Source organism: Tachysurus fulvidraco, chromosome 2 (genome assembly GCF_022655615.1).
Source record: "Tachysurus fulvidraco isolate hzauxx_2018 chromosome 2, HZAU_PFXX_2.0, whole genome shotgun sequence".
Taxonomy (NCBI): Eukaryota; Metazoa; Chordata; class Actinopteri; order Siluriformes; family Bagridae; genus Tachysurus; species Tachysurus fulvidraco.
Window position 1 is genome coordinate 42,600,079 of NC_062519.1, and position 26,937 is coordinate 42,627,015.

General features: G+C 41.9%; 1 protein-coding gene across 6 annotated transcripts in view; it reads right to left on the minus strand.

Annotated features, from left to right (window-relative positions):
• Positions 1-26,937, minus strand: part of nfat5b (nuclear factor of activated T cells 5b) — a 49,451-nt gene that overhangs the window by 9,278 nt on the left and 13,236 nt on the right. For 2 of the 6 annotated variants that reach the window (XM_027136571.2, XM_027136570.2), the window contains exons 2-5: positions 15,334-15,456; positions 7,248-7,803; positions 5,234-5,420; positions 359-549 (exon numbers count right to left, since the gene is read on the minus strand). In XM_027136571.2, coding sequence (XP_026992372.2) covers positions 359-549; positions 5,234-5,420; positions 7,248-7,803; positions 15,334-15,456 — 1,057 coding nt within the window. Of the gene's footprint in view, positions 1-358; positions 550-5,233; positions 5,421-7,247; positions 9,266-12,066; positions 12,174-13,342; positions 13,461-15,333; positions 15,459-26,937 lie in introns of those variants that run through there. The other 4 variants (XM_047810222.1, XM_027136574.2, XM_047810223.1 and 1 more) reach the window with 4 other exon arrangements.

Sequence of the window (26,937 nt, forward strand, 5' to 3'; positions counted from 1 at the left end):
GAAATGGAAATGAGATTGAGGGTTAGGGTTAGAGAAGCCAATAGGGTTAGGTTTAGGGTTAGAGAAGCCAATAGGGTTAGGGTTAGGGTTAGGGTTAGAGAAGCCAATAGGGTTAGGTTAGGGAAATAGAGAAGGTTAAGTTAGAGAAGCCAATAGAGTTAGGGTTAGAGAAGCCGTTAGGGTTAGAGAAGGGTTAGGGTTATTCTCTAATCTCTAAGAGAAGCCAATAAATCAAGACTAAAATCAAAACAAATTTTTTAAAAATAATATAAGAAGAAATATTAGCTACATAAACACACTCGAGACATTTTCTTTTATTAATATTTCAGTTTTTCAATGCAAATTATTAATAACTCACGAAAGCGTCATGTTATTGCTGGGATCCATGGGCACTTCGATGACCGTGGTGCCCTCGATGTCCACTTCTCTACAGGCAGTGGTGTTTCGACCGGTCACTCGACAGGCCTGATAGAATCCATGAGGCTTCACACGACCTGCGTCATTACTTACAAACACCTGCAGGATGACAGGATCCTTCACACCCTCCAGCTGTGGGAATTAGTTAAAAGAACAGCAGCTGATGAATATAAAACACCTGAAACACAAAAACTCCTGACCAACCTAATGACTACGTTTTAGTTTAATAAAGGACATCATCACTAGGCAGAGGCAGAGGTCCTTAGATGTCGGGCTAGTAAACAGACGAGGTTTTGTTATCCATCAATGGGTAAAATGAACACTGTGTAATACTGTTGATTAAACACGTGTAAACAGTGACTGTGCTTCATAAAGGAGGAGGGATTCAAGACAGTGGTCTCTTTTAGTTAAACCAAGCATACATGCACTGCAAAAGCTGCAGCTTAGGAAGTGCTCATGCAAAGGTGTAAAAAACGGAAAAGAAAAAAACAAACGTGATAAATGAAATAGTTAGATTTGCATTTGTCTCTCGGCCCATCGAATTATTCTTTGTGTTCTAAGACAAAATGAGAATTCGAGTATTTCTGATGGTCTACACCAGTGTTGGGCAGTAACGCGTTACTGTAACACAGTTACTTTTGACAGTAACTCATTCATTCATTCATTCCCTACCGCTTATCCGAACTTCTCGGGTCACGGGGAGCCTGTGCCTATCTCAGGCGTCATCGGGCATCGAGGCAGGATACACCCTGGACGGAGTGCCAACCCATCACAGGGCACACACACTCTCATTCACTCACACACACACACACTACGGACAATTTTCCAGAGATGCCAATCAACCTACCATGCATGTCTTTGGACCGGGGGAGGAAACCGGAGTACCCGGAGGAAACCCCCGAGGCACGGGGAGAACATGCAAACTCCACACACACAAGGCGGAGGCGGGAATCGAACCCCCCAACCCTGGATGTGTGAGGCGAACGTGCTAACCTCTAAGCCACCGTGCCCCCCTTGAGAGTAACTAATACGCATTAAATAAAGTTACCATACGGTGCATTTGTCCGTTACTTTTATAAATGAATTAATTTAGACTGTGCAGGGCAGGGTTAGGGGAGAGACAGTGGGAGTGGGTATCTGCTGACTTTGACTGGGGACATTCTCGGACGGTGGAAGGAGTACTTCGAGGATCTCCTCAACCCCACCGACATGTCTTCCACTGAGGAAGCAGAGGCCGAGGGCTCGGTTGTGGACTCGTCGATCCCCCAAGCTGAGGTCACTGAGGTAGTTGAGAAGCTCCTCAGTGGCAAGGCACCGGGGGTGGATGAGATCCGCCGCGAGTACCTCAAGTCTCTGGATGTTGTGGGGCTGTCTTGGTTGACACGCCTCTGCAACATCGCGTGGGGTTGTGCCTGGGGACAGTGCCTCTGGACTGGCAGACTGGGGTGGTGGTCCCTCTGTTTAAGAAGGGGGACCGGAGGGTGTGTTCCAACTACAGGGGAATCACACTCCTCAGCCTCCCCGGAAAAGTCTATGCCAGGGTACTGGAGAGGAGAATTCGGCCGATAGTCGAACCTCGGATTCAGGAGGAACAATGTGGGTTTCGTCCTGGTCGTGGAACACTGGACCATCTCTATACCCTCGGCAGGTTGCTGGAGGGTCCATGGGAGTTTGCCCAACCTGTCCACATGTGCTTTGTGGATTTGGAGAAGGCATTCGACTGTGTCCCTCAGAAGGCACTCGACTGTGTGGTGACCTGTGGGGGGGTGCTCTGGGAGTATGGGGTCCAGTCCCTATATGACAGGAGCAGGAGTTTGGTTCGCATAGCCGGCAGTAAGTCAGACTTTTTCCCAGTGCATGTTGGACTCCGACAGTGCTGCCCTTTGTCACCGGTCCAGTTTATTATTTATATGGACAGGATTTCTAGGCACAGTCGGGGGCCGGAGGGAGTCCGGTTTGGGGACCACAGGATTTCATCTCTGCTTTTTGCAAATGATGTTGTCCTGTTGGCTTACTCAAATCAGGACCTTCAGTGTGCACTGGGACGGTTTGCAGCCGAGTGTGAAGCGGCGGGGATGAGAATCAGCACCTCCAAGTCCGTGGCCATGGTTCTCAGTCGGAAAAGGGTGGCTTGTCCCCTTCAGGTTGGCGGAGAGCTCCTGCCTCAAGTGGAAGAGTTTAAGTATCTTGGGGTCTTGTTCACGAGTGAGGGAAGGATGGAGCGGGAGATCGACAGGCGGATCGGTGTATCTTCTGCAGTGATGCGGTCGATATACTGGTCTGTTGTGGTGAAGAAAGAGCTGAGCCGCAAGGCGAAGCTCTCTATTTACCAGTCGATCTACGTTCCTACCCTCACCCATGGTCATGAGCTTTGGGTCATGACCGAAAGGACAAGATCCCGGATATAGGCGGCCGAAATGAGTTTCCGCCGTAGCTGGGCGCTCCCTTAGAGATAGGGTGAGGAGCTCGGTCAATCGGGAGGAGCTCAGAGTAGAGCTCCACCACATCGAGAGGAGTCAGCTGAGGTGGCTCGGGCATCTGTTTCGAATGCCTCCTGGACGCCTCCCTGGGGAGGTGTACCGGGAGGAGGCCCAGGGGAAGACCTAAGACACGCTGGAGGGACTATGTCTCTCGGCTGGCCTGGGAACGCCTTGGTATTCCCCCAGAAGAGCTGGAGGAAGTGTCTGGGGAGAGGGAAGTCTGGGCATCCCTGCTTAGTCTGCTGCCCCCGCGACCCGGCCCCGGATAAGCGGTAGAAGATGGATGGATAATTTAGACTGAAGTGTAGCCTACAGACTGACCTGTTTACAGCAGCGACACATTGGAGGATTGGTGGATGCCAACCTGTAAACACCAAGACACTGCAATATGGGCGTGTTTATGTGTGGGTGTGTTTCTCTGTGGGCGTGTGTCTGTGTGGGCGTGTTTCTGTGTGGGCGTGTTTCCGTTTATTCATGTATGTGCGGCAGTAACCGCGAGTCGAGGCGAGAGCAAGACAAGTTTCTCTAAGTGGGAATGTGCTCATTATTACACTTTACTTGAGCATAAAGACAAAAACCTTTTAGTCAAATGTAAGCTGTGTGTTTCTGGTTCGAAGGTCAGATTTACTGCCATAATCACCAACTCCAATCTGGAGGTAGAAACTACAGGCCTCGACCAAGCTAGAATCTAACCCGGTGTCAGTGGACACACTCGAAGTGACTCAAGTCCCTCCAGCAGAACAACAAGGACTAGATTTTAACCGGACTGTTAGTTAGGGACAGTGTTGTGTTTGTATAGACCGTAAGGCATAAAAGGGCATTAATGGGAACATTAAAGAACCTTCTTTAATAAAGTAACTAAAAAGTTTTCGTGTAAATAATCAACAAAGTAATTGAGTTACTTCTTGAATGAAGTAACTAGTAACTGTAACTAGTTATTATTTGTTAGTAACTAGCACAACACTGGTCTACACTAATGCCCCTTTTCCACCGAGGCAGTTCGAGTGCTGGTTCGGAGCCAGAGCCTAATTTAGAACCAGTTCTTTCTGTTTCGACCGCCAAAGCACCGGCTACGAACCAGGAAAAGTGGTTCTTAAGTAGCACCAAAACGTTGCTGGTCTAGACTTAAGAACCGCTTGGGGCGGGGCTACTGTTAGCGCACTTGATAATGTACCTTAAGTATACTAATGTTTAATACACTTTTACTTTACCGCGATATGATACATTATCAGCACACATGATAGTAGGTAGCTACATGCTAAGGCTGTTTTCTTCTGTGTTAACGATAAAATAACGTTATGTACTTTATCGATCACAACCTCCGTTTATACAGATTACACGGAGCTGCACGTACACATTTTATTCGCCGCGTTTGGATGCCAATATAGGTTCGCAAAGCCATGAGCATTAACAGTAAAGCAACATCCGCCATTGTTGTTGTGTTTGCCGCTGCTGCGCTAACGTTGCTGGGACACGTGACACGTATACAGTGACGTCACACTTGGCGCTGTGATGCTCTCTAGCCGGTGGAAAGACAAACCAGTTCTTAGAAGGTTCGCCAGTGGAACCAACTTTGAACCAGAACTAGCGCTAGCTCTGAACCAGCACCAGGTTCTTTCCGGTGGAAAAGAGGCATAACAGCTCCACGCCACACCACCAGAAGTCTCCATCACCACAACTGACCTCATACAGCTCATTTCTTCCACATTCAGCTACTGTTACTCTGTGTTGTAGTTTCATCGCTAAGTCTTTCCATCTGAACTACATCACCAAACCTTATCGTTACCAAAACATGTTTGTTTCTCTGGGTTTCAGATGAACTGATGGCATGTTACATGAGTTATAATGAGTTAAAATGATCTTGTTGACTGTAAGTGAACTGAAAACTTTTGAGTAAAAGACCTGTTATTCCATTAGGTGGAAAATAAGAGGAAATAAATATGGGGCCATAAACTCAGCTACTGCCAGCATGTGGAAATGACATAATCATTCATTAGCCTGTCAAAATGTTTGAAGTTGCTTTCCAACTAATTTTGCCAGTCTTATAACCACTGATCTTTGTAATAAATTGGTAATAAACTCTGCACCTGGACTCCATGACTGTTGTTGTGCAATACATAAAAATTTATACCTCACTGTTGGGAAAGTTATTCTGTTTGGACCTTCGCACAATTCTGCAGTTTGAGGCTTTTTATGCTGTATAAAAATCAGGATGTGCATTTTTTTATGTAAACCTGTCTGGTATTGCAGAAATATTACAATATAGATGTAGATGTGTAGGATTTATTTGTGATAAATACAATTTCTAGATCTGTATGCATTTTGTGTTGCCCCACCTTGACAGTGGGGAAGCCTTGCTGAGTGCGGTCTTTCACAGAACCCCGGCTGCCCTCGGTCAGGTATCGGGCTCTGTGCTGAGTCTCGGGCTGGACGAGGATCTTCAGCTCCTTTCCTTCACTTTTCTGCGGGTACTGGCCACACAATATCCCACCTTTCTGACCAGATGCTTGGTTTCCCTCAGGACTAGAAAGCAAAGAGTATGTCACTATAGTACGTGGCTTCAGGTGTTACGACTATCCAGTAACAAAGACCGAAGTCAGCTGGCATCATGAAACAAGGTTAAAATTACATTCTGGGATGGTGTAGTGTCAAGGTGCCAATTTAACACCCTGAATATCTAAACATAACATCATATGAAATTAAAGGTGGGGTCTACGTTGTTTGAAAGCCAATGTTGACATATAAAATCACCAAAACAAACACGCCCCTAACCCAAACGGGTCCCACCCCTGTATCGATAGCTCCGCCCACACATACATACGTAACCCAGGTGACTAACAGAAAGAAACGTATCTCTTTCATTGCTGAAGGGAAGAACAATACGATTGTAGATAAACAAACAAGCAAAAATGCCACACAAGCATAATGATGTAAAGGACAAAGGCATATATTAGTTCTGTGTAACAAAGCAAAACCAACGTTACTCACCTATCGAGAAGGAAAAAAGCGCCTCGGTGTCTTAAGTAAAGTCGGCCACATATTCACAGGTCGGAGTTTCCCGAGTCAATAACTCCTGAGCTAAACGCTGTTACTACACAAAACGCGGTTGAAGCTGCGTCATTGACAAGACCCGCCCCTTTCTGCTCATTGGCTGAAATGAGCAGAAAGTTGTTTTTGCTTTTTGTTTTGTTTGTTGCCCCGACTCAGTTTTCTGAAGCATTTCTCAAACAACGGAGACCCCACCTTTAAACCAAGAATGTATATTTGTTTAGTCAGTGAGGAGCAGCTGTAAAAAACAAAAAAATCAGGAAAATTAAGAAAAGTGTTTCATGGAGATCTTTAATGCAGAACATGATCAACAATGGACATTTCCAAAGAATGAGATATTCACAAGTGGACTGAATAAACTGGAGAATGATCACAATCTTCTGACTCATCTCAGCTCTTTACAAAGAGACTAAATGAGATTTCGACTGAATGGTGATTGTTTATGTTGCGATGCTCAGTTCCACATCATCACCCACCTGCAAGGGGGTCAAAGTAGACATTATCGGGCTACAACTAAAAGGTCCCTTGTTGAAAAGAACACTCACAGCTCCCTCTGGTTAACGAGAATGTCATTTTACTTTGTATATTTTTTTGAGCTACCGGTTATGTTACGTAGTACGGTCGAAGTCAGAATGTAATAACATGATGATAAATTAGTTATATGTAAAGTCAACCAGTCTACGAACCATAGCACTCATCTTTTGCATAATGTTCTGGCCACAAGCTTCAGGATCTTGAATATAACATATTGATTGTTTCTTTCCATGGTATCGATATAGCGATACCCTGCAGACATGTGGGTACTGTGGACACTAAACTCTAATTAAACATCTATACGGCTTCTGACCTCCGCAGACCTTAAACGGTCCATCGCAAGATCTCACTAAAAAAAAAAAAAAAAAAACAAGCTTTCCCAAGAAAGTGTTATGTTTGGTGACAAAACACGGCCGAACCCTGTGTATTATTATGGAAGAGGACGTTAGACTGACATTGAAACCAAACACCATAGAAACTCTCCTGGAGCTTGATGGCAAACAGGCTGGATTATTTAGTTTACCTCCTGCTAACTGTTTAAAACAAAACTTGAAACTCTAGATAACGTTTAAAAGACCAGATGCTTTGACCTTTTTTGCAATACAGTGATCTGGAAAGCTCTGAAAAAATTTCCATCAGAAACTGGTGCAAGGAAGAAAACAGACAAGCGAGCGCATTGCTGTATTCGAGATCCTGAAGCTCGAGGCCAGAGAAGTGTCCAAAATATGAGGACTATGGAGGGTCGACTGTAATCACTCACTCACTCACCTCGCTTTGCTACCAGCCTTGTTTTCCGAGCTAAATTTGGAAAGCACAAAGTGTGGACCTTTGGCACTGTCTGCATCAAACACATCCATGCTGGCCTCTTCAACAGGCACCGGCTTCTGACGTGGTGTGCGTTTCCGGGCCTTGCGTGGAACCTCCGTGTTGTCATTGTAAGAACTGGAGCTCATCATGCTGAAGTTAGAGAGCGAGTTTTCCATCCAGATGCTGTTGCTCTGCTCCGAATCCAGCAGCGCATCGTCCTGGCATCCTGACGTGTGGCTGTTGTCGAACAGGTCCTCCGGCGGAGGAGAGATGTTCAGCACCGGACGTTTGGGAGGGGTCATCTGATGGTGGTGCTGATGCTGAGAGCTTCCTCCAGCCTTCTCTCCACAACCCCTGGTTAGTTTGGCTTCCGCAGAGAGCGTATCTGCCTTCCGGCGGCTAGTCACCTCTCCCGAAGGGCCGGGATCCTGCTCTGCGCATAAGGAGTGCACAGCGAAGCTGGAAGAGGTGGAAAAAGCACTGCTGGCACTTCCCTTGGAGGTGATGGAGGAGGCATCTGCAGTGTGTACAATTAGACAGTGAATAAAGGTTTCTCACTTACTTTGGCTACCAGTCCCAGCTAAGCAGCGAAATTTCCACACAACTGCTTGCTTTGTGGTTTGGATGTCCAATTACAATTTCTTTCCATTTTTTAAATTTTTTTTATTAATGCATCATAGTGTGTGTGAGGAATGTAAATGGCCATAAACTACTAAAAGAAAACAAGATCGTGGTTAATATCATAAAGCATTTTTTCTTCTGAAATGCAACCTAAATAAATATTACATGTTTAAGCTGATTGGAGCTCTATTCTTTCTAAAAAAAAACTAGGAGACCTCACATTTTACATAGCTTGTGCCCATGGACAGCTTTCATAACAATGCTCTGCTTTTAACAGTAGAACATACGGCCTGATCTTTAGAGATAACCTAATAATCATCTCTGCACTTAGAATTAATACAGAAAGATCTTATATCGATCATTTTTTTTCATCCATATGAGTTCATTAATGTGCTCAGGCCAGATTAGAATATTGTGTTAAATGATGCATTACAAATGATGGGTTTCTTTTGTCAGATTGAGGTTGTTCTGTTTGTTGTAGTTGTAGTTGTTGTTTTTGGGACTGAGCATAGCCACAGAAACAAAATAAACCAGCTTCTGACCTATGAAGCAGAGAACTGCAGACCATTTTATATGCAGACACTCCCTGCTTCAGAGGGAAATTCCTGGAATAAAAACGAGACAACGAATGAGTAATAAAATGCTGACCATTGCATATTATTTTCAAAAGATGAAAGGAATGTTTGAATGAAGTTCAAAGAATTAATTTCAAAACAAAACAAATCACTAATCATCACTAGCGAGCCTTTGAAATCCAAACGGTTCGGTCCATGTCTCAGGTCTATTCGTGTCTACAACCCTATTTAGGGGGATTAATGAAATACAGGATCAAGAAGTACATGAAAGTACAGGACAAATTTGAAAGCATTGGTGTAAAGGAAGAGCTGCTGATAAGAGATTGAGATTGACAATGAAACTGACAATGGGAGAAAAATAAATAAATAAAAATGTGGTACTGGTGGGCAGTCAGGTCAGAATCAGGAATCACAAGTTAACATGTAGGAAAACAAATGAATAAGATTTAAACCGCTATAAAGACCTGAATAAAGAGAAATGACAAAACTGACTTTAAAAGCAATTTCAAAGCAATGCATGGTAATAAACTGCATCCTAATCTAATCTAATCTAATCTAATCTAATCTATGGACTGCCCTTGTTCATATATGAACATATACTATACCGATGATGCAATACTATCATACATAATGTTCCCTCTCTATTACCAGGTATTTTAGGGACAATGGCTGTTAACGAACACATTAACATTTAAAAAGACCGTTTTTAAAACAGCACAAAATAAAAAATGACAAAAAAATGACAAAGTTGATTTAAAGGTGAGGTCTCCGTTGTTTGAGAAATGCTTCAGAAAACTGAGTCGGGTCACCAAACAAAACAAAAATCAAAACAAACGTGTAGCCAATGAGCAGCAAGGGGCGGGTCTTGTCAATATGGGTGGAGAGAGTGTTCAGTGCGCATGTGTGCATGCGCGCATATTCACAGGTCGGAGTTTCCCGAGTCAATAACTCCTGAGCTAAACGCTGTTACTACACAAAACGCGGCTGTAGCTGCCTCTCTACATTACTACGATAGAAAAGAGGTGTTATTTGTGTAGTAACAGCGTTTAGCTCAGGAGTTATTGACTCGGGAAACTCCAACCTGTGAATATGTGGCCAACTTCCTGCTCCTTCAGTTCTCTCCAGCGCTGGAAAGCTGATCCTATATTAACACGTCCTACTTCTTGTCCTTATCGTAAGTCTTTCTTCTCTTTCTTTCTTTGTTTCCATGTCGATGTTAAAACCGCTTTCTGCTAATGTCACACATGTGCACCGAACACTCTCTCCGCCCATATCGACAAGACACGCCCCTTTCTGCTCATTGGCTACACGTTTGTTTTGTATTTTTGTTTATTTTGTCGGCTCGACTCGGTTTTCTGAAGCGTTTCTCAAACAACGGAGACCTCACCTTTAAGTGTTCATTTAAACCTAAGAAAACCTTCTGTTCTTAAAACCAAGTAAACACCCAAACAACAAAGAATGTAAAACATTAACACACTGAACCAACAAAGGAAGAAAGAAATCCTTTTTAAAATTTTATTTATTTATTTAATTATAATTATTCTTCCTTGTTTTTGTAAAATAAACAGAACTCATTTACGGCGTCATTCGACACGATCTGACGAATCTTGAAAACATCTCATTTTATTTAAAACCTCAAAGCTTAAACTGTGTTAAATCGTTCACGCCGTACGTTATAGTTTACACCCTACATAATGTTCTGCTTGGTGTTTGTACTGTTCCGTGCTTAATTAGGAATAATTCTTACTAGACGTTCTTTATCAGCTGCTTATCGCTCACCACATAAGCTTCAGGAGATTAATAAGCAAGTTCGAATCCCAGGACTGGCCGAGAGCCTCTGGTGTTTTACACCGAGACAGTTTACATGTTTATTCAAGACTGACATCCGAATGCAGTCGTTTTAGGTAAATATTTTATTTCTATTATTTAAGTCTGTTTAAACTGAAGATTTGCCTCCAAAGTATAATTAAACATAGAGGAAATTATTATAATATAGTTACTAAAATCCCCTTTTTCTGTGTCAGATTTAATGTGATCAGTCACTGCTTCATAAATAATAAAAAAAATATTGAATTGAATATCGAAAAAAATAGAAAAAAAATGCATTTATTCAAAAAAGCAACAAAAAAATAAAAAGAACAATAAAAATCACATTTCCCCCATTTGATGAAAGGAAAAAAGAAAGGAAACAAACTGAGAGGCTTAAAGAAGCTAAGAGCATGAACTTATCAAAATAAACATACATAAAGAAAAGTAAGCACAAGCATAAGGGGAGTTTTATAAGATCTGGATGAATTCAGACCATGCAGTTAAACCTGAAATAGGTCTGAACGCTTGCTATACTACTTTACTACAGTAACACAGCAGCTTTGGGGGTTCATGAGCTTTTAATGATAGATTATAAACACTGATAATAATAATAACGAACTACTATCTGCTTCTGTTGTGCCCTAAAGCTACAACGGAAATAAAACCACTGAGGAAATGTGTCTGAATGTGAGACACTCAAACTGCTTCACCTGTTTCTTTTTCTTCTCCTTTTTTTAGCGGCATAACATTTTATATAACGAGTCATTTTAATTCACGTGATGCGTTCGGATCGTAACACGCTCACGCTTTTACGTCATACCTGAATCTTAGCTCACTAGGGGGCACCTGATGATCCAGCCCTCCGTCGGTGACAGGCTTTCGCTCCACCAAACCACATGTGCAAATATTTGCAGGATTTCCATCTTATTTTGGAAACGGCCGAGGCGAAGCGTCGGCTCACAGAATAAAAGACTAGTTTGTGTGTGAAATAAAACGCTCAAGCGATAAAATAATAATAAATACATTATTTAAAAAAATCTTTATTAGTAATATAAGCTGGAAAGGCAAAAGTCTTGGTTGGGTGGAGTCTGAGTCTGATTGCACTCCTGTAGATAATGATTTTTAGTAGTAGGCGAAGAGGAAATACAAAGAACAAGCGACAAAACGCACGGTGATACGCACGGTACCAGACGACAGGGTGGACCAGCACAAGCTACGACTTTGGCATGTGACGACGAGCGAAGCTATGAATAGCAGCCCTAAAAACAGTGGGGAGGGGGAGCGCGAAGGCACAAAGATGCATATAGCACATGTGCTTTTGGAAGCTTCGTGTGGTTCAGGACAGGTGTTGGGAAGGAAAAAACAGGCCAGGGCTCTTTTTGTGTAGTGAAGAGTTATAGCTTTTAAATAGATGTTTAAAAAAAAAAAAGATTTAAACGAAACTCATTTAATAAACATGCAAATGTGTATTTACAAGTGTACGGTTTAATCGAGGTTTTTTAAACGAGTTATATATAAATATAATCAGTAGACTAGATTATATTACCGTATAAAAGCTTCTCGATATGTCTGATCATATCCAGATATCACGTTAAACCGAGCGAACGAGTGCACGGACAAACATATAAGCAACTAAAATAAAATAATTAGGGAAAAAAACAAACAAACAAACAAACAAACAAAAAAACAGAAGAGGAAAATAGGCAGAAGATTTAAGGCCGATTTTAAAGCGAAACCTGTTTTCTCGAGTTAAAATAAAACTGGAAATACTTCACCTTCCTTCAGCTACAGCCAGCATGTCCTGCCTCATGGCTGCAGTTGGGTACTGATGTCCAAAGGCAACAGACTTCTGGTTTACTCAAACTCACCTTAAACCTAGGTACTTTGATAAAGGAGTAGAGTAAAAAAAATACTAAGGTGAATCTCATTTTGAACGTTCATCTGTGTATTGATTTTCCTGGGATAAGTTTAGAGGAGTTTTTCCTACTAAAAACTTCCAGGAGGTCTTTTATTTTTTTTCCCCCTTATTTTTCTCCCCAGTCATCAGTTAAGTTTCGTGACAGCAGCAATCGAAGGCCACGTTCACACCGCAAGTCTTAACGCTCAATTCGGATATTTTGCTCAGATCTGATTTTTTTGTTTGGCTGTTCATGTTACCTTTTAAAATGTGGTCTATATCAGATACCAGTGTGAACTGTTTGCTGTTTCGAACTGACCCGCATGCGCAAACGAACGATAACGATGACGTCACACGCGGCACGCCGTCGCGCTAAAGTTGCCGAGGTTATGGAGGAAGTAAGCGTTTTCGCTTTTCTTTACAAATGTGTGTGTGACGGCAGCCGTGACATTAATGAGCTCTTCACCTTCCTTTGGCACTGCAGCCACGTTCTCCTGTGTCCTTGTTCTTCCATTTCGTTTGCTATCTTTTCAAACACGTAGCGGTTACGGTATGATCCTTCTAGTTTTGCCTGAATTGAAGTATCTCCCCATATACTACTTAGGTCTAACACCTCACTCTCCCTCCACTGACCTGTTCCATCACTGTTCTCCATTTTGTAGGCGTTTGTTACTCACCGGCGCATAATTGTGACGAACGTCGAAGTAGATCGACAAAAAAGTCGCATCAAATCCGCCTCGGTTGTTCACACTGCGGCCACATTGGGAAAAAATCAGATCTGGGTCTGATTCAGGACCACATATGGAAGTGGTCTAAATCTGATTTGAAAAAAATCAGATCTGGGCCAGATTTGTGTGTTCACACTACTGAAGAAGTCTGACCTGTCACTTGCGCCCCCCCCCAAAAAAAAAAAAAAATCAGATCTGGGCCACTTTTACTTGCAGTGTGAACGGGGCTAAAAAATGGCCAAAGAAATCTGCAAACATTCTTAATAATATGGCAAAAAAACAAACAAACAACCAAACAAACAAAAACAATAAATAAATAAAATAAATAAAATTAAACAAACAAACAAACAAACAAACAAACAAACAAATAAATAAATAAAGCATGACAGTGTGTTTGGTTGCTGACTCTCGTGAGCAGTTACTGACCTGGTCCTCAGTTTAACTTTATATGACTTCCTGTGGTTAAGAGTTATTTATTTTCTGGGATCCAGCTTGCTGTCTATGGACCTTGACGCTTACAGTGATGGAAACCTCCTTTAAACTCCTTACCGAGAATTTAAAGAGAGGAATAGAATAATAGCGTTTAACTAGATCTTTTATTAAAAAAAAAAAAAAAGACTTAAATGAAACTCGTTTTAAAAATATGCAAATGTGTATTTATATTTACAAATATCCGGTTTAATCGAAGTGTTCGTTATAAATTAATTCATTATATATAATATATATACGTGGCTTAAGAAGTATGAAGTATTTCCTGGTTCCAGGAGTCAGACCTAAACAAAATGCACCATATAATTACACCGAACACTAAAAGCTTACTTATTAGCTGACTTTGGAGAAGAAACGCTGTAAAGTTGTAATATTAATAACAATAAAACAGTAAACATACCCTTCCGTACCCTTCCGTGACCACGTACGACAGGTTCCTTCGGTCTGATCCACAACAGACTGGTGTGGCTGTGCATTTTCTTTTCTTTTTTTTTGTTCGTTTTAAATACAGAATAAATCGAGTGAAGGATTTAAAGAAAGCACAATAAACCTCCAGTCTTTAGTAACCTCTAAAAACATTTTAATACAAAACCCAGGATCGTGGATCTAATCTTCTAACCTAGAGTTAGACGTCTTGCAGGCGGCCTAAAGACGGACCATGGGACGGATCCTTTTCTGGCGCTGCTCATACGGAGCTTGGAAACTGATCAGAGCACAAACTAAACACAGCTTTTATTCTATATTGCAGTTCTAAAGTCAGTATTTATTCTCTCGAGTATTTAAGGAATCGTTTTTTAAACCATTTTTCTTTGTTTTGATTTTATTAACTAGGATGAATTTATACTCTAAGAACCCTAAATACAAATCCCAAAAAACGGTAGCATAAGGAACCCAGAGTAAGAAAAGATCCTTACACCGTGAACCAGAACTGAAACGAAGGACTAAACAAAAGTAAAAAGAACCAGGTTTAAGTAATACACGCTAACGTATAATTAAGTATTTTTAATCTACTCAGAAAGCGAGTTCTACAAAGAAAGAAATGAAGCGCTACAAAGAAATGAAGCGCTCGATGCTTAGTACGCACCTTGGCTAACTATAGCAGCGAATTCTCTAGCTAGTTATGTTAATGTTAGCTTACTGGCTATTGCTAGCAGCTGACAGACAGTTGAAGTTAGCAGCTTTTTTTTTTATTAGCTTACACACAGAGCGTCCCTCAAACCTTCACGACAGTCTGGCACCTTCTCATCATTAAATAAAAAGACAGCGGGTGTGATTTAGCTCCGGTTCTCCTTGTACGGGCTGTGATTTAGCCCCAGTTGCGTCGTCTTCACATGACACACCTCCTCTAACTCACCTGATTCACCCCAGGAACAAGTTTGGGGTTTAAATGAGGTAGAAATTTACAGCGTTCTATATAAAATGTTATAATGCTGCGGTTCAGGCAATTAGCTGATAAAGATCACTAGCAAGCTAATGTTAGCGTAACCTAACTAGCCTAACTAGTATAGTAAATAGTGTATAAACTGTGTATAGAGTAAGCAGTCAGTGCTTAGCATTACTGTTAGCATTGAGTAGAAGGTTTTATGCCGTTAACTCAATCTGGTTCTTCTGGTTTTCTTTCTGTCCTTCTCTTCATGTCACTTTGCAATCACATGATCGGTTAAACGCCGAGTTCAGCCGCTCTGATGGCGTTTTTGTTCCCCAATTTTTACTTCCTGTCCTTCAGATATTAACTTTTTTTGGGATTTGTATTTTATTGCTCATGTAAATGTATGAAATACACTTCATGGAAAAAAGTAATGTAATGTGATGATGTAGATCGTTTAATTATTTACTTTTATCAGCTTCTAAGCGCCGTACACACATTTATATCATGGTAATAAACTGGAAACGAAGGAGACAAAAAAAAAAAGGTTGGAGAACTTTACCTGAAGCGAGAGTTGTTGGGGGGGAACTTGTCCCTCCTCCACTGTTCTGACTCATTGCTGTAATTGTCTGCTCAATACAAGGAGGCAACTGCAACTCTTTAGGAAGAAGATCATATACTGACTCTGGAAGAAAAACACAGTAGAAGAAGAAAAAAAATTACAGGACTTAAAGAAAGTTGTCCGAGCCACATAAAGTGCATCCGTGCAACTTAAAGGTGGGGTGTACGTTGTTTGAGAAATGCTTCAGAAAACCGAGTCGGGCCGACAAACAAAACAAACGTGTAGCCAATGAGCAGAAAGGGGCGTGTCTTGTCGATATGGGCGGAGAGAGTGTTCAGTGCGCATGTGTGACATTAGCATAAAGGGGCGTGTCTATTCACAGGTTGGAGTTTCCCGAGTCAATAACTCCTGAGCTAAACGCTGTTACTACACAAATAACACCTCTTTTCTATCGTAGTAATGTAGAGAGGCAGCTACAACCGCGTTTTGTGTAGTAACAGCGTTTAGCTCAGGAGTTATCGACTCGGGAAACTCCGACCTGTGGATATGTGGCCGACTTTACTTAAGACGCCGAGGCGCTTTTTTCCTTCTCGATAGGTGAGTAACGTTGGTTTTGCTTTGTTACACAGAACTAATATATGCCTTTGTCCTTTACATCATTATGCTTGTGTGGCATTTTTGCTTGTTTGTTTATCTACAATCGTATTGTTCTTCCCTTCAGCTATGATAAAGACACGTTTCTTTCTGTTAGTCGCCTGGGTTACGTACGTATGTGTGGGCGGAGCTATCGATACAGGAGTGCGACCCGTTTGAGTTAGGGGCGTGTTTGTTTTGGTGATTTTATATGTCAACGTTGGCTTTCAAAACAACGTACACCCCACCTTTAAGTGCAAATGGTTCTTTAATATGATTTGAGAGTAAATATCAGCCTTGACTACAATATCCTTAAAATTACATAAATAAGTGTTTGTATTATTGTAAATTGACCATATTTTCATTACTTCCTGTGACATTCGATGTGTTGGCCTTCAACTCATTCTTGAATAACCTCTGTGGTGCCACATTAAACCTGACACAAAACTTGGCCATCAACCTGGAAAAAGTTTTATAAATGTCCAAGGGCAGTGTTATATACTACAATTTAAGAGCCAAAACCCAGGGACTGGCTGAAGGACCCCCTCCCAAAACACTGGGCTATTTTAAGCTAACAAAAGCACAATGCCCTCAAACCATGTTTAGTATGCCAGCGAGCGTCGCAGAGCAGCGTTAGGACCATCCAGTGTGGCAGAGGCTCGTCATTTAAGGGGAAGTCACATATACCGAGAGGTGAAGAACTCTATGCAGCAGTACTCTCACTTTCCCCATAACCCCATAATAACAGTTATTAGTCCAGACATAGTGGCCTTTATTATATTTTACTTCACTTCTCTGTTATGTGGTAGAGAAACTGCTACCAAAATAGCCGCCGGCAGGCGAACCTCGGCTCAGCGAAACATATCAGGCGCTAACGGAGCCGTAGTGCACTCGGACGAGCTCGTCCAGCAAACCTTTCTATTCACAAAATATACCTCTTTGTTTTATTTTCCTCTCTCTCTCTTTTTCCCCTTCAGACAGACAAGTGTTCAGGCGGAGGAGGCAGACAGCCGCTTCACTGAACACCATTAAAACGTGTTTACGGCAACGAGGCAGCGAGCAACAAAGACGCTCTATTCATAAGGGCTTGTGGGCAAACAGGAGGCACGGAGGTGCATTTGAGAGAGAGACAAAAACAGTTTTATGCCCCTGGCTGCTTCACTGTCTACGTCTCTTTATCGATGACCTCACAAGAGCCGTCACAGTTTCCTTGTCTGACCGGATATATTGCTTACAACCCTGACGCTTTTTGTTCTGTAATTTTTTATGCGGTTGCGTATACGAGTTATTAAGTCATTTCTAACGGTCTGATATTTTTGTTGTACTGTAACATTTCAATTCTGACAGAAACCTTTTTCACTTCGGTTTCCTCGTCTGCGTTACTATGCGAAGACTGGAGGAATGGTACAGAATGGTACAGATGACTCAGCAGACGATGAGTGATTTGTGAGTTTATTGAATTTGTGAACGCCTGTTTGTCGGTTGAAGCGCTTTCTGGTCTCGAGCCAGAACAACGGTTAAAGGAATATAAACGTTCGTAGTTGGACAGAATCTCTTTCGACAGACCTGATGGGAAGTGCACAGTAACGGCGACACGAACGCGACGGACTGCACGCTTAGATACGCCGCATCTCTGTACGAATAAATGTAGTGTAGGTGTGGAGTCGTAAACAAAAGGACTGTCACTTTATAGATACAGACTCGGGGATCGCAGTATTTCAGCAGATCGACCCAAACAGTGCAAAACGTTCAAAGATGTTTAAAGATGATTGGACACAGACTAGGGCTGGGCGATACGGCTGAAAACCGTATCACGATATCAGTGCTTCATATCGGTCGATATCGATAATTATGGATCTTTTTTATGACCCATTTAAAATAAGGACCAGAAGAAAAATCTATTAGATTTAAACCTTTTTATTTGAAACTTCACCTTCCTCTGATCAGAATCCCCTCAGTTATTAAGACAGAAACGTCACCAACCAGGAAACCTCCAATAATTATAATGTAAACATGAGTCTAAAGTCACAATGAACACTTAACTATTATCTCTTAACATTTAAGGTGAAATAAAATGTAAGAAATGTTTAATAAAGTGTAATAAAATAGTGCAAAGTGTTAAATATAAACAGAGAAAGCTGAGAATTTAGTGCAGGTTTAGTGTGAGGAAGTTCACTAGCTGTTCACCTTCTGGTGAATAAAGTGTGTAAAATATGTGCAGTGTTTTGTAAAGAGAAATAAACCTGAGGTAGACTGAGATACGTCTGTAATATCTTTTCCTCTTTTATTTACAATTCTCTCGCTCGCTGCGGCTCATTTCCTGCTCATCAGTCGCCGGTTACTGAAGAGGAATCCAGCAGACCGGCACGAGACGACGAGATGGCGCAACCAAACGTGATACTGTTACATGATTGGCTGTTAGCGTGTCACTCCCTACGTTGCTAGGTTACCAGAGAGCGAGTGCCTTTGTTAACGCAACCAAACTTGCTTCGCGACCTCCGTTTTCTTCCGCCGAAGAATTAAAAATATCGAACGTTTTTTCGAACACATTTTTTATCGATATCGATCACGTGTCTATCGCGATACATATCGTTATCGTTTTATCACCCAGGCCCTAACACAGACACATGTAGTTTATTTTTGGATGTTATCTGTCACTGTGTGGAAAAAAGGTTTAAAATTTTCATGTCTTATTTATAACAAGTAATTAATCCTTAAATGACTTTAAAGGTGTGATAAGTAAGATTTCCCAAAATCGGTGAAGATCAGATCTCCGTCCGTTACAGTAGGTGGAGCCGAAAAAAAGACTTGAATCCTTATTTAAACTCTTTGATCCCTCCCCCTTTTCCCCCTCCATCAACAGCTTAGCATTAGCACAGATTGTCATGAGATAACGTTCAAGCGTAATATAAAATCTAAAGCTCTGAGGCGAAAATAATCTGTTCTTAATTTCTGTATAAAAGCAAAAACAAACGACAAACGAATCATAATGACTGAATGACCTTTAAAGCCCCTCCCCTTCCTCTCATCTCATGTAGTGATGTTTGATTCTCTCGATCCATGACGCCATACCTTCACTTTCTCTCGTAGTAAAGTGGGAACGTTTAATCTATTCGTTTATAATAGATCTGTGTGTAAACCGAGCGCTTTAAGGTTTAACGTTAGACGCTATTTTACGTACAGTCCCAGGAAACACTCGGGACCCGGAGCACAGACCGCCGGAGGATCCGTACCTGGTCTGTTTCTAAGTGTTTCCACAAACTCAGAGAAAATTCCTGTCCTCTTTCAATTTCCTCTCACACAACCAACACACTGCTGCTGTGTATGTCACAGACCTGAGAAGAATGAAAACTCAGTGCTGTTCATAGAGAGTCGTTTCATTGCTCCTGCTTTTTGCTCAAGACCTCAATTTTAGAGGAGATTTGAAATGGTGAAGAAGTAAAAAATAAAAAGTTTGTTTTTATACTTTGTAATATTGAACATTTGACCTCTAGCAACGAAATGTCTCTCCATCCCTTTTAAGATTTCTTCTGAAGAGCCGCTACGGAGAAACTCTAACCTGGGAAACGAACGAACCGACAGACGACACGTTCGAACGAATACGACATGACTCGTGTGTGTTGGTAAGGTGTCGAGGTTCTTTGGCGGAGTAACGGCCGCCGTTCTCCCTAAAGTGCTCTCCCATAAGTGCACCACTTGGTTGTCAGAGTTATAGCACACAGATTTAATTATATTCATCCTGAACAAACACGACGGACGGCGCGGAGCCGTCCTGTAAGAGTCGACGCCCGTCGGAGTAAGAAACGTTGTTCTGTTGTGGGATAAAAGTGATCAAGGAGCCAGAAGGCAAGTAGTGACAATACAAATATGTATTTATGTGTATTCCTGTTCCACAACACACCCAGGAGACAAACACAAGCTCTCGCCTCCCACCGCTCTGCTCATTAGCCGTGTTAGTACAGGTAACATGCTCAGTCTCCGTGCTACTGACCAGGAAAGGAAGAAAAAGGCGTAAAGAAGTGAAACAGACCTCCATCTTAGACCGAGAGGTGTATAAAACAGACGAGAGGTGTAGCGCAGACCAGGACAGCAGATTCAGAAAACTTAGTATAGAAGTAAAAGTGTAATAAAGAGGTGCTTTTAAAAATTCACTGGGGCAAAAGGGATCAGGGGCCGCCGGAGATTTAAGTGAAGGCTTAGCGTTTACAGCTGCAGCCTCATAAGAGCTGCCGAGAAACACCATAGCAACGAGAGCCACCGTCTCCACGTTCGGCAAGCTTTCATCACGCAGACTGCGAGGGGGGAAAAACAACCTACATGAACAGTGACATGAAACCATCCATGTGGGATCAAAGTATATTATTTTATATATAGATATAATTTGAATTCTTTGAACACAAAGAGAAACTAAATGCACTGCTGAGAAATAATCGAATCTAATCGCATTTACATTTAACTTCAAAATGTCACCACGTAATGTTCAAATAAAGGAGAGGGAAAAAATACAAGCGAGTACGAGCACGCGGCTTCGCTTCGTAAGAGCGTTCTCACCAGCGCGGTTCTGTTAATCACCAAAGGAACCGTGACAGGGAACAATCACTCCAACGATTATCACAATGAACTTTCTGGGCCTTCACGTTGTATTGCTTTGAGCTAGGAGTAAATGAATTAAAATAAAACGTCCATCCGTCCGTCCGTCTGTCCGTCCGTCTGTCTGTCCGTCCGTTTAGCTGAGAAATCTTTTTATTTATAAGACCAGGGATGTGAACTTAGATGCTTGCTTCTTTATGCACTCACACTGAAACTCTTTGACCTAGCTGAAGTTCTGTTTATGGAACATCTAAATACCTAAAGATTCCACAGAGAACATTTGTGCACTGATTGAGAGAAAGATGAGGAAATTAACATATTATTGATTTGATCACTGCATTTATTGTAGGCTTTTTGTCACCGGTGTAACGTTTACACCGTAAGTGCCGGCATTATGCGAGTCTTAGTAAGAAGAAAAACGTTCCAGATAAATCAGACCCATGTGAAGGAGCGGTACGTCTTTAATCAGACCTTGTTCCTCACTTGCTTTTTTCTTTCTTTGCCGTAATTGTATTCGTAGCACAGCTGGACCACAGCCGCATAAACAAGCGTAAACACTCTTTTCAGATAACTGACGTAACCCCGCGGTGGCCACGTTTACGGCAGAGTTTGTACACAAATCCATCTAATGCGGTGTCTCGAAGCGTAACATTTGACCACTTAAAGGTGGGGTCTCTGTTGTTTGAGAAATGCTTCAGAAAACTGAGTCGGGATGACAAACAAAACAAAAACAAAACTAACGTGTAGCCAATGAGCAGAAAGGGGCGTGTCTTTTCGATATGGGCGGAGAGAGCGTTCAGTGCGCGTGTGTGACATTAGCAGAAAGCGGTTTTAACATCGACATGGAGGATAAAAACAAAGAAAGAAAGAGAAGAAAGACTTACGATAAGGACAAGAAGTAGGACGTGTTAATATAGGATCAGCTTTCCAGCGCTGGAGAGAACTGAAGGAGCAGGAAGTCGGCCACATATTCACAGGTTGGAGTTTCCCGAGTCAATAACTCCTGAGCTAAACGCTGTTACTACACAAATAACACCTCTTTTCTATCGTAGTAATGTAGAGAGGCAGCTACAACCGCGTTTTGTGTAGTAACAGCGTTTAGCTCAGGAGTTATCGACTCGGGAAACTCCGACCTGTGAATATGTGGCCGACTTTACTTAAGACGCCGAGGCGCTTTTTTCCTTCTCGATAGGTGAGTAACGTTGGTTTTGCTTTGTTACACAGAACTAATATATGCCTTTGTCCTTTACATCATTATGCTTGTGTGGCATTTTTGCTTGTTTGTTTATCTACAATCGTATTGTTCTTCCCTTCAGCTATGATAAAGACACGTTTCTTTCTGTTAGTCGCCCGGGTTACGTATGTATGTGTGGGCGGAGCTATCGATACAGGGGTGGGACTTGTTTGGTTAGGGGCGTGTTTGTTTTGGTGATTTTTATGTATCAACATTGGCTTTCAAACAACGGAGACCGCACCTTTAAGCTGTTGGGATTAAAGGAAGATGAACTGCACTAATTACACCCAGTACATTTGGAACCTGCAGTGAGTTTTTTTGATTTGCATCATTTACATTTTAACAAAATCAAAGTCAATAAGTAAAATACCATCAGCTTTGAAAACATTATGCAATACAGTGTTGTATAAAGTACTAGAAAGCAATACTTGAGTAAAAGTACAAGTATCGTACTAGAAAAAGACTTCGGTAGAAGTGAAAGTCACCTTTTAGAATATTACTCAAGTAAAAGTCTTAAAGTATCTGATATTTACTGTACTTAAGTATCAAAAGTCATTTTCTGATATTTAATGTACTTAAGTATTTGAAGTAAAAGTAAAAAGTAAAATTTCAGTGATTTTCAGTAGGTATAAGATCAGGGGCGGTTCTAGGGTTTCATCTTTAGGGGTTTTATCCCTCAGTGAGAATTTAAAACAAGAAGAGTTTTATATTATATATTATATGACTACATAGTAAGCCAAAAGTTATGGTGTTATTAAATGGCAAAAGTAGACACCAAAATTTTATGCATGATGTAATGATGCCAGTCTTGAATCAGATCAGTTCATGTGTGTGGCCAAATCAATAAATGTTATTTTTATTTAATATTGATGTTGCATTAATATTTTGTTTGTGCTACAACTCTGGTTATAAGAATAGTGACATTTCACTGCTTTTGGTTGCCGCCATTATAGATAAACGCCTCCAGCTCTGACTGCGCGTGCACGCTGCGCGTACCTGCGCTTCTGAGTCGAGCGTGCGGACGTTCGTAATGCAATCTAGGAGCAGTGATACACCAAACCTCCCTTATTGCAGTCTCACACATTTCTTCTGATTTTATTTTGTAGTAACGAGTAACGAAGACGCTTAGTGGAAATATAACGGAGTCAAAGTTTACATTTTATCTCGGAAATGTAGTGGAGTAAAAAGTGAAAGTTGACATAAATTTAAATAGCGAAGTAAAGTACAGATACGTGACATTTCTACTTAAGTACGGTAACGAAGTGTTTTTACTCCGTTACATTACAACACTGATGCAATAAAGCTGCTCTTCTACATCATAATAAGCAATAAACAACAAGCAGGTGTTTTATAACGATAAGAGAATTTTCAGAAGGTGCAAAATCTTGTGGACCAAAGAGCAAAATCAGCTCTGCTGTCTGAGTGGGAGGAGCAAACTTATTCTCTTTTGTCAATCTCAGAAACATTAACCAATCCTTGGAGTCTTCGAGGTCATGTATGTGGAAGAGGGTGGATAGCACGTTCCTCAGAGAGGGTAGCTGTCAGATGGGAGGGCAGGATAGTGTGAGGTAACTGATAGGTGCCCGAATTACACGAGAGCGTCCTGTGACCCTGTGAGTAACGAGTACGACGTACGCTTGTGCAGGATCAGACTACAGCTCATCTGGATTAGAAAAAGCAGATTACTGAATTACGTCAAGTCTTTTTTGGAAAGTAGAGAGCAAGCACATGATGCAGTAGGAGTTAGCTGGCTGGCTGTAGAAGCTGCTCACCTATGAAGACAGTAGAGCTTCTGTACTGAGTGTTTACCAGCATGCAGGAGGAGCAACACACACAGTGGGTTTGGATGAAAGTCAAACCTCAGAGTGCAGAGGAATTCAAGCTATTTACACAAGTACATGGTCACAAACACAAACCGTGACGGGAAACCGGTATTCAGATTTTTCTGGTTTTGTCGCTAGAGCACATGTTGAATTTATACATGGCTCTGAACCTTAATTAAAAAATACTTACAGTAAAATGTATTTCAACGTGTGTGTGTGTGTGTGTGTGTGTGTGTGTGTGTGTGTGTGTGTGTGTGTGAGTATGTGTGTGTGTGTGTGTGAGTATGTGTGTGTGTGTGTGTGAGTATGTGTGTGTGTGTGTGTGTGTGTGTGTGTGTGTGTGTGTGTGTGTGTGTGTAATTGTGTATTATATTTACAGAATGTAAGTGTAACATAAAATTAACCATGAATTGTGTTTATAAAAGTTCCGGTAGCTAAAATCTGCATGTGTTGGAAAAACAAAGGCTGCATGTATGAGCACCATAAACAGAGTGAAGCACCATGAAGGGGGCATTAAACAGTGCTGGGGCATTAAACAATGCTGGGGCATTACACAGTGCTTGGGCATCAAACAGTGCTTGGGCATCAAACAGTGCTGTGGCATTAAACAGTGCCGGGGCATTACACAGTGCTGGGGCATTACACAGTGCCGGGGCATTACACAGTGCTGGGGCATCAAACTGTGCTGGGGCATCAAACTGTGCTGGGGCATCAAACTGTGCTGGGGCATCAAACACGCACAACGATGAACAAAGCTAATTATTGCTTATCGTAGTTGTTTTGAAACAAAGAACTAATGTTAATTTACGGTGTTGGAATCGTCGTCATGAACAAACTATCATCTGTATATGTATTATGTTTATATATTTATATATTTATATACACATGTAGCAGGAAATCTATTGTGTATTAAAGAACAAAATGCGAGGTGTCTGAATGCTTATTAATTTTATACTATTAACTTCCACATTTTAGCCTCCTTTACCTCACTACCTCTGTAAACACTTCGGTCGAGGGTGAAGTAGACGTTTTACCCCCGTTCACACTGCAGGTAAAAGTGGCCCAAATCTTTTTCAAATCAGATTTAGACCACTTCCATATGTGGTCCAGAATCAGACCCAGATCTGATTTTTTCCCGATGTGGCCGCAGTGTGAACAACCGAGGCGGATTTGATGCGACTTTTACGTCGATCTACATCGACATTCGTCACAATTATGCGCCGGCGAATACGCACACGAACGTGACTACAGTACGCCTACAAAATGGATCAAATAATCAAAAGTCGCCCTCGACATCCGAAAATCTTCAGAACACCGCGTCTCTGTGCTGCCGTCACACACATTTGTAAGCAAAAATGCTTACTTCCTCCATAACTTCGCCAACTTTAGCGCAACATGCTGCGTCATCGTTATCGTGACGTCATCGTTATCGTTCGTTTGTGCATGCGGGTCAGTTCGAAACAGCAAACGGTTCACACTGGTATCTGATATAGACCACATTTTAAAAGGTAATGTGAACAGCCGAACAAAAAAATCAGATCTGAGCAAAATATCCGAATTGAGCGTTAAGACTTGCGGTGTGAACGTGGCCCTAGAGAACTCCAGCGGTGAAGCTCCCGGTAGCAGCGACTCTTCTTAGGTGAATGATTAATGAATAACAGCCTGAGGTTCGGGGGGGGGGGGAGACCATAAACAAGCTTTTACCTGTGATCATTCACGCATCAGTTCTTCACCCACTAGGCCATGAAAGTCACAATTAAAGATCACCTTAGATTAAACATACACAGACTAAACGAATCGATTCGAGCTTCCAGCCATAAATCCATGAAGGACCTGTTTTGAAACTTGATGACGGCGTCTCTTACGGTAACCGGCATCCGAGGGTTTTACTAGTTTTTATATACAGTAAATGCAGGTTGGCACGGCGCCCGGTAGGTGGAAATGGGCCGATTATATCTCTGCAGTAAGATGAATACAAAGCCAGAAAATCTCAGTGCCGAGTGCATCACGACTTTGTTAAAGATTTAGGGCTTTACTAGTTTGCATAGTAGCAGCATTTAAGCATCGAACTCAATAAATAGTCCAGTCAACTTTTAAAAGCGGGGCACGGTGGCTTAGTGGTTAGCACGTTCGCCTCACACCTCCAGGGTTGGGGGTTTGATTCCCGCCTCCACCTTGTGTGTGTGGAGTTTGCATGTTCTCCCCGTGCCTCGGGGGTTTCCTCCGGGTACTCCGGTTTCCTCCCCCGGTCCAAAGACATGCATGGTAGGTTGATTGTCATCTCTGGAAAATTGTCCGTAGTGTGTGTGTGTGTGTGTGTGTGAGTGCCCTGTGATGGGTTGGCACTCCGTCCAGGGTGTATCCTGCCTGGATGCCCGATGATGCCTGAGATAGGCACAGGCTCCCCGTGACCCGAGAAGTTCGGATAAGCGGTAGAAGATGAATGAAGGAATGAATGGACTTTTAAAACTTTTTTCTTTTTTTTTTCCATAAATACGTGCGATGACCACAGACAACGATTTCGCTTTCGGTGTTTCCTCAAACCGGAAAATTCAAAAATCTGTTTACTAAAAATTCACTTATGTTAGAAGTTAGCATGAAATTAACCCAGGTTATGTGTCTATAACAGTATATCTAAAGGGCTTCATAGCTTTCGGGCCGTTAACAAATAAGACGCGTGTACGATCGGTGACACGAGATAAAGGTGCGATCCGGTTACTGGCGAGTTCTAGTTACTTTACGCTTTTCCGGACGCTGTAACGATCCGCAGTTTAACGTTTGAGCCACAAAACTTCTACCGTCCATCTCAGAAATATTGCCAGATTGCGTCCGATGCTGACGTTTTGTGTTGCCGAGAGACTGATCGACACTTTTGTGTTTTCCCCTATCCGTTACTGTAATGGGTTTAATGGGTTTAGGGTGTCTAAAGTTACCTTAAACAAACTGCATGTAGTGCAAAATTCAGCTGCTAGAATTCTAACTAGAACAAAGTTAAGAGATCACATTACTCTGGAGTCCTTGCACTGGCTCCCCGTCAGGTTTAGGGTCGCTTACCTACAAGGCCTTACACGGGTTAGCTCCTCAATATCTGACTGAGCTTTTACTTCCTTATATTCCATCTCGCGACCTTCGTTCTTCTGAAACCGGTCTTTTAACTGTTCCTTTAACTGGTTTACGATGCATGCTCCAAAACTTTGGAATTTCTTACCAACTGAGAAAGCAAGCAAAATCTCTTGGCATTTTTAAATCTCAGCTTAAAACTCTTTTTTTTTGGGCTAGCTTTTAATTGACTAATTTTACATTGTGCTTATTTTATAATCTGTT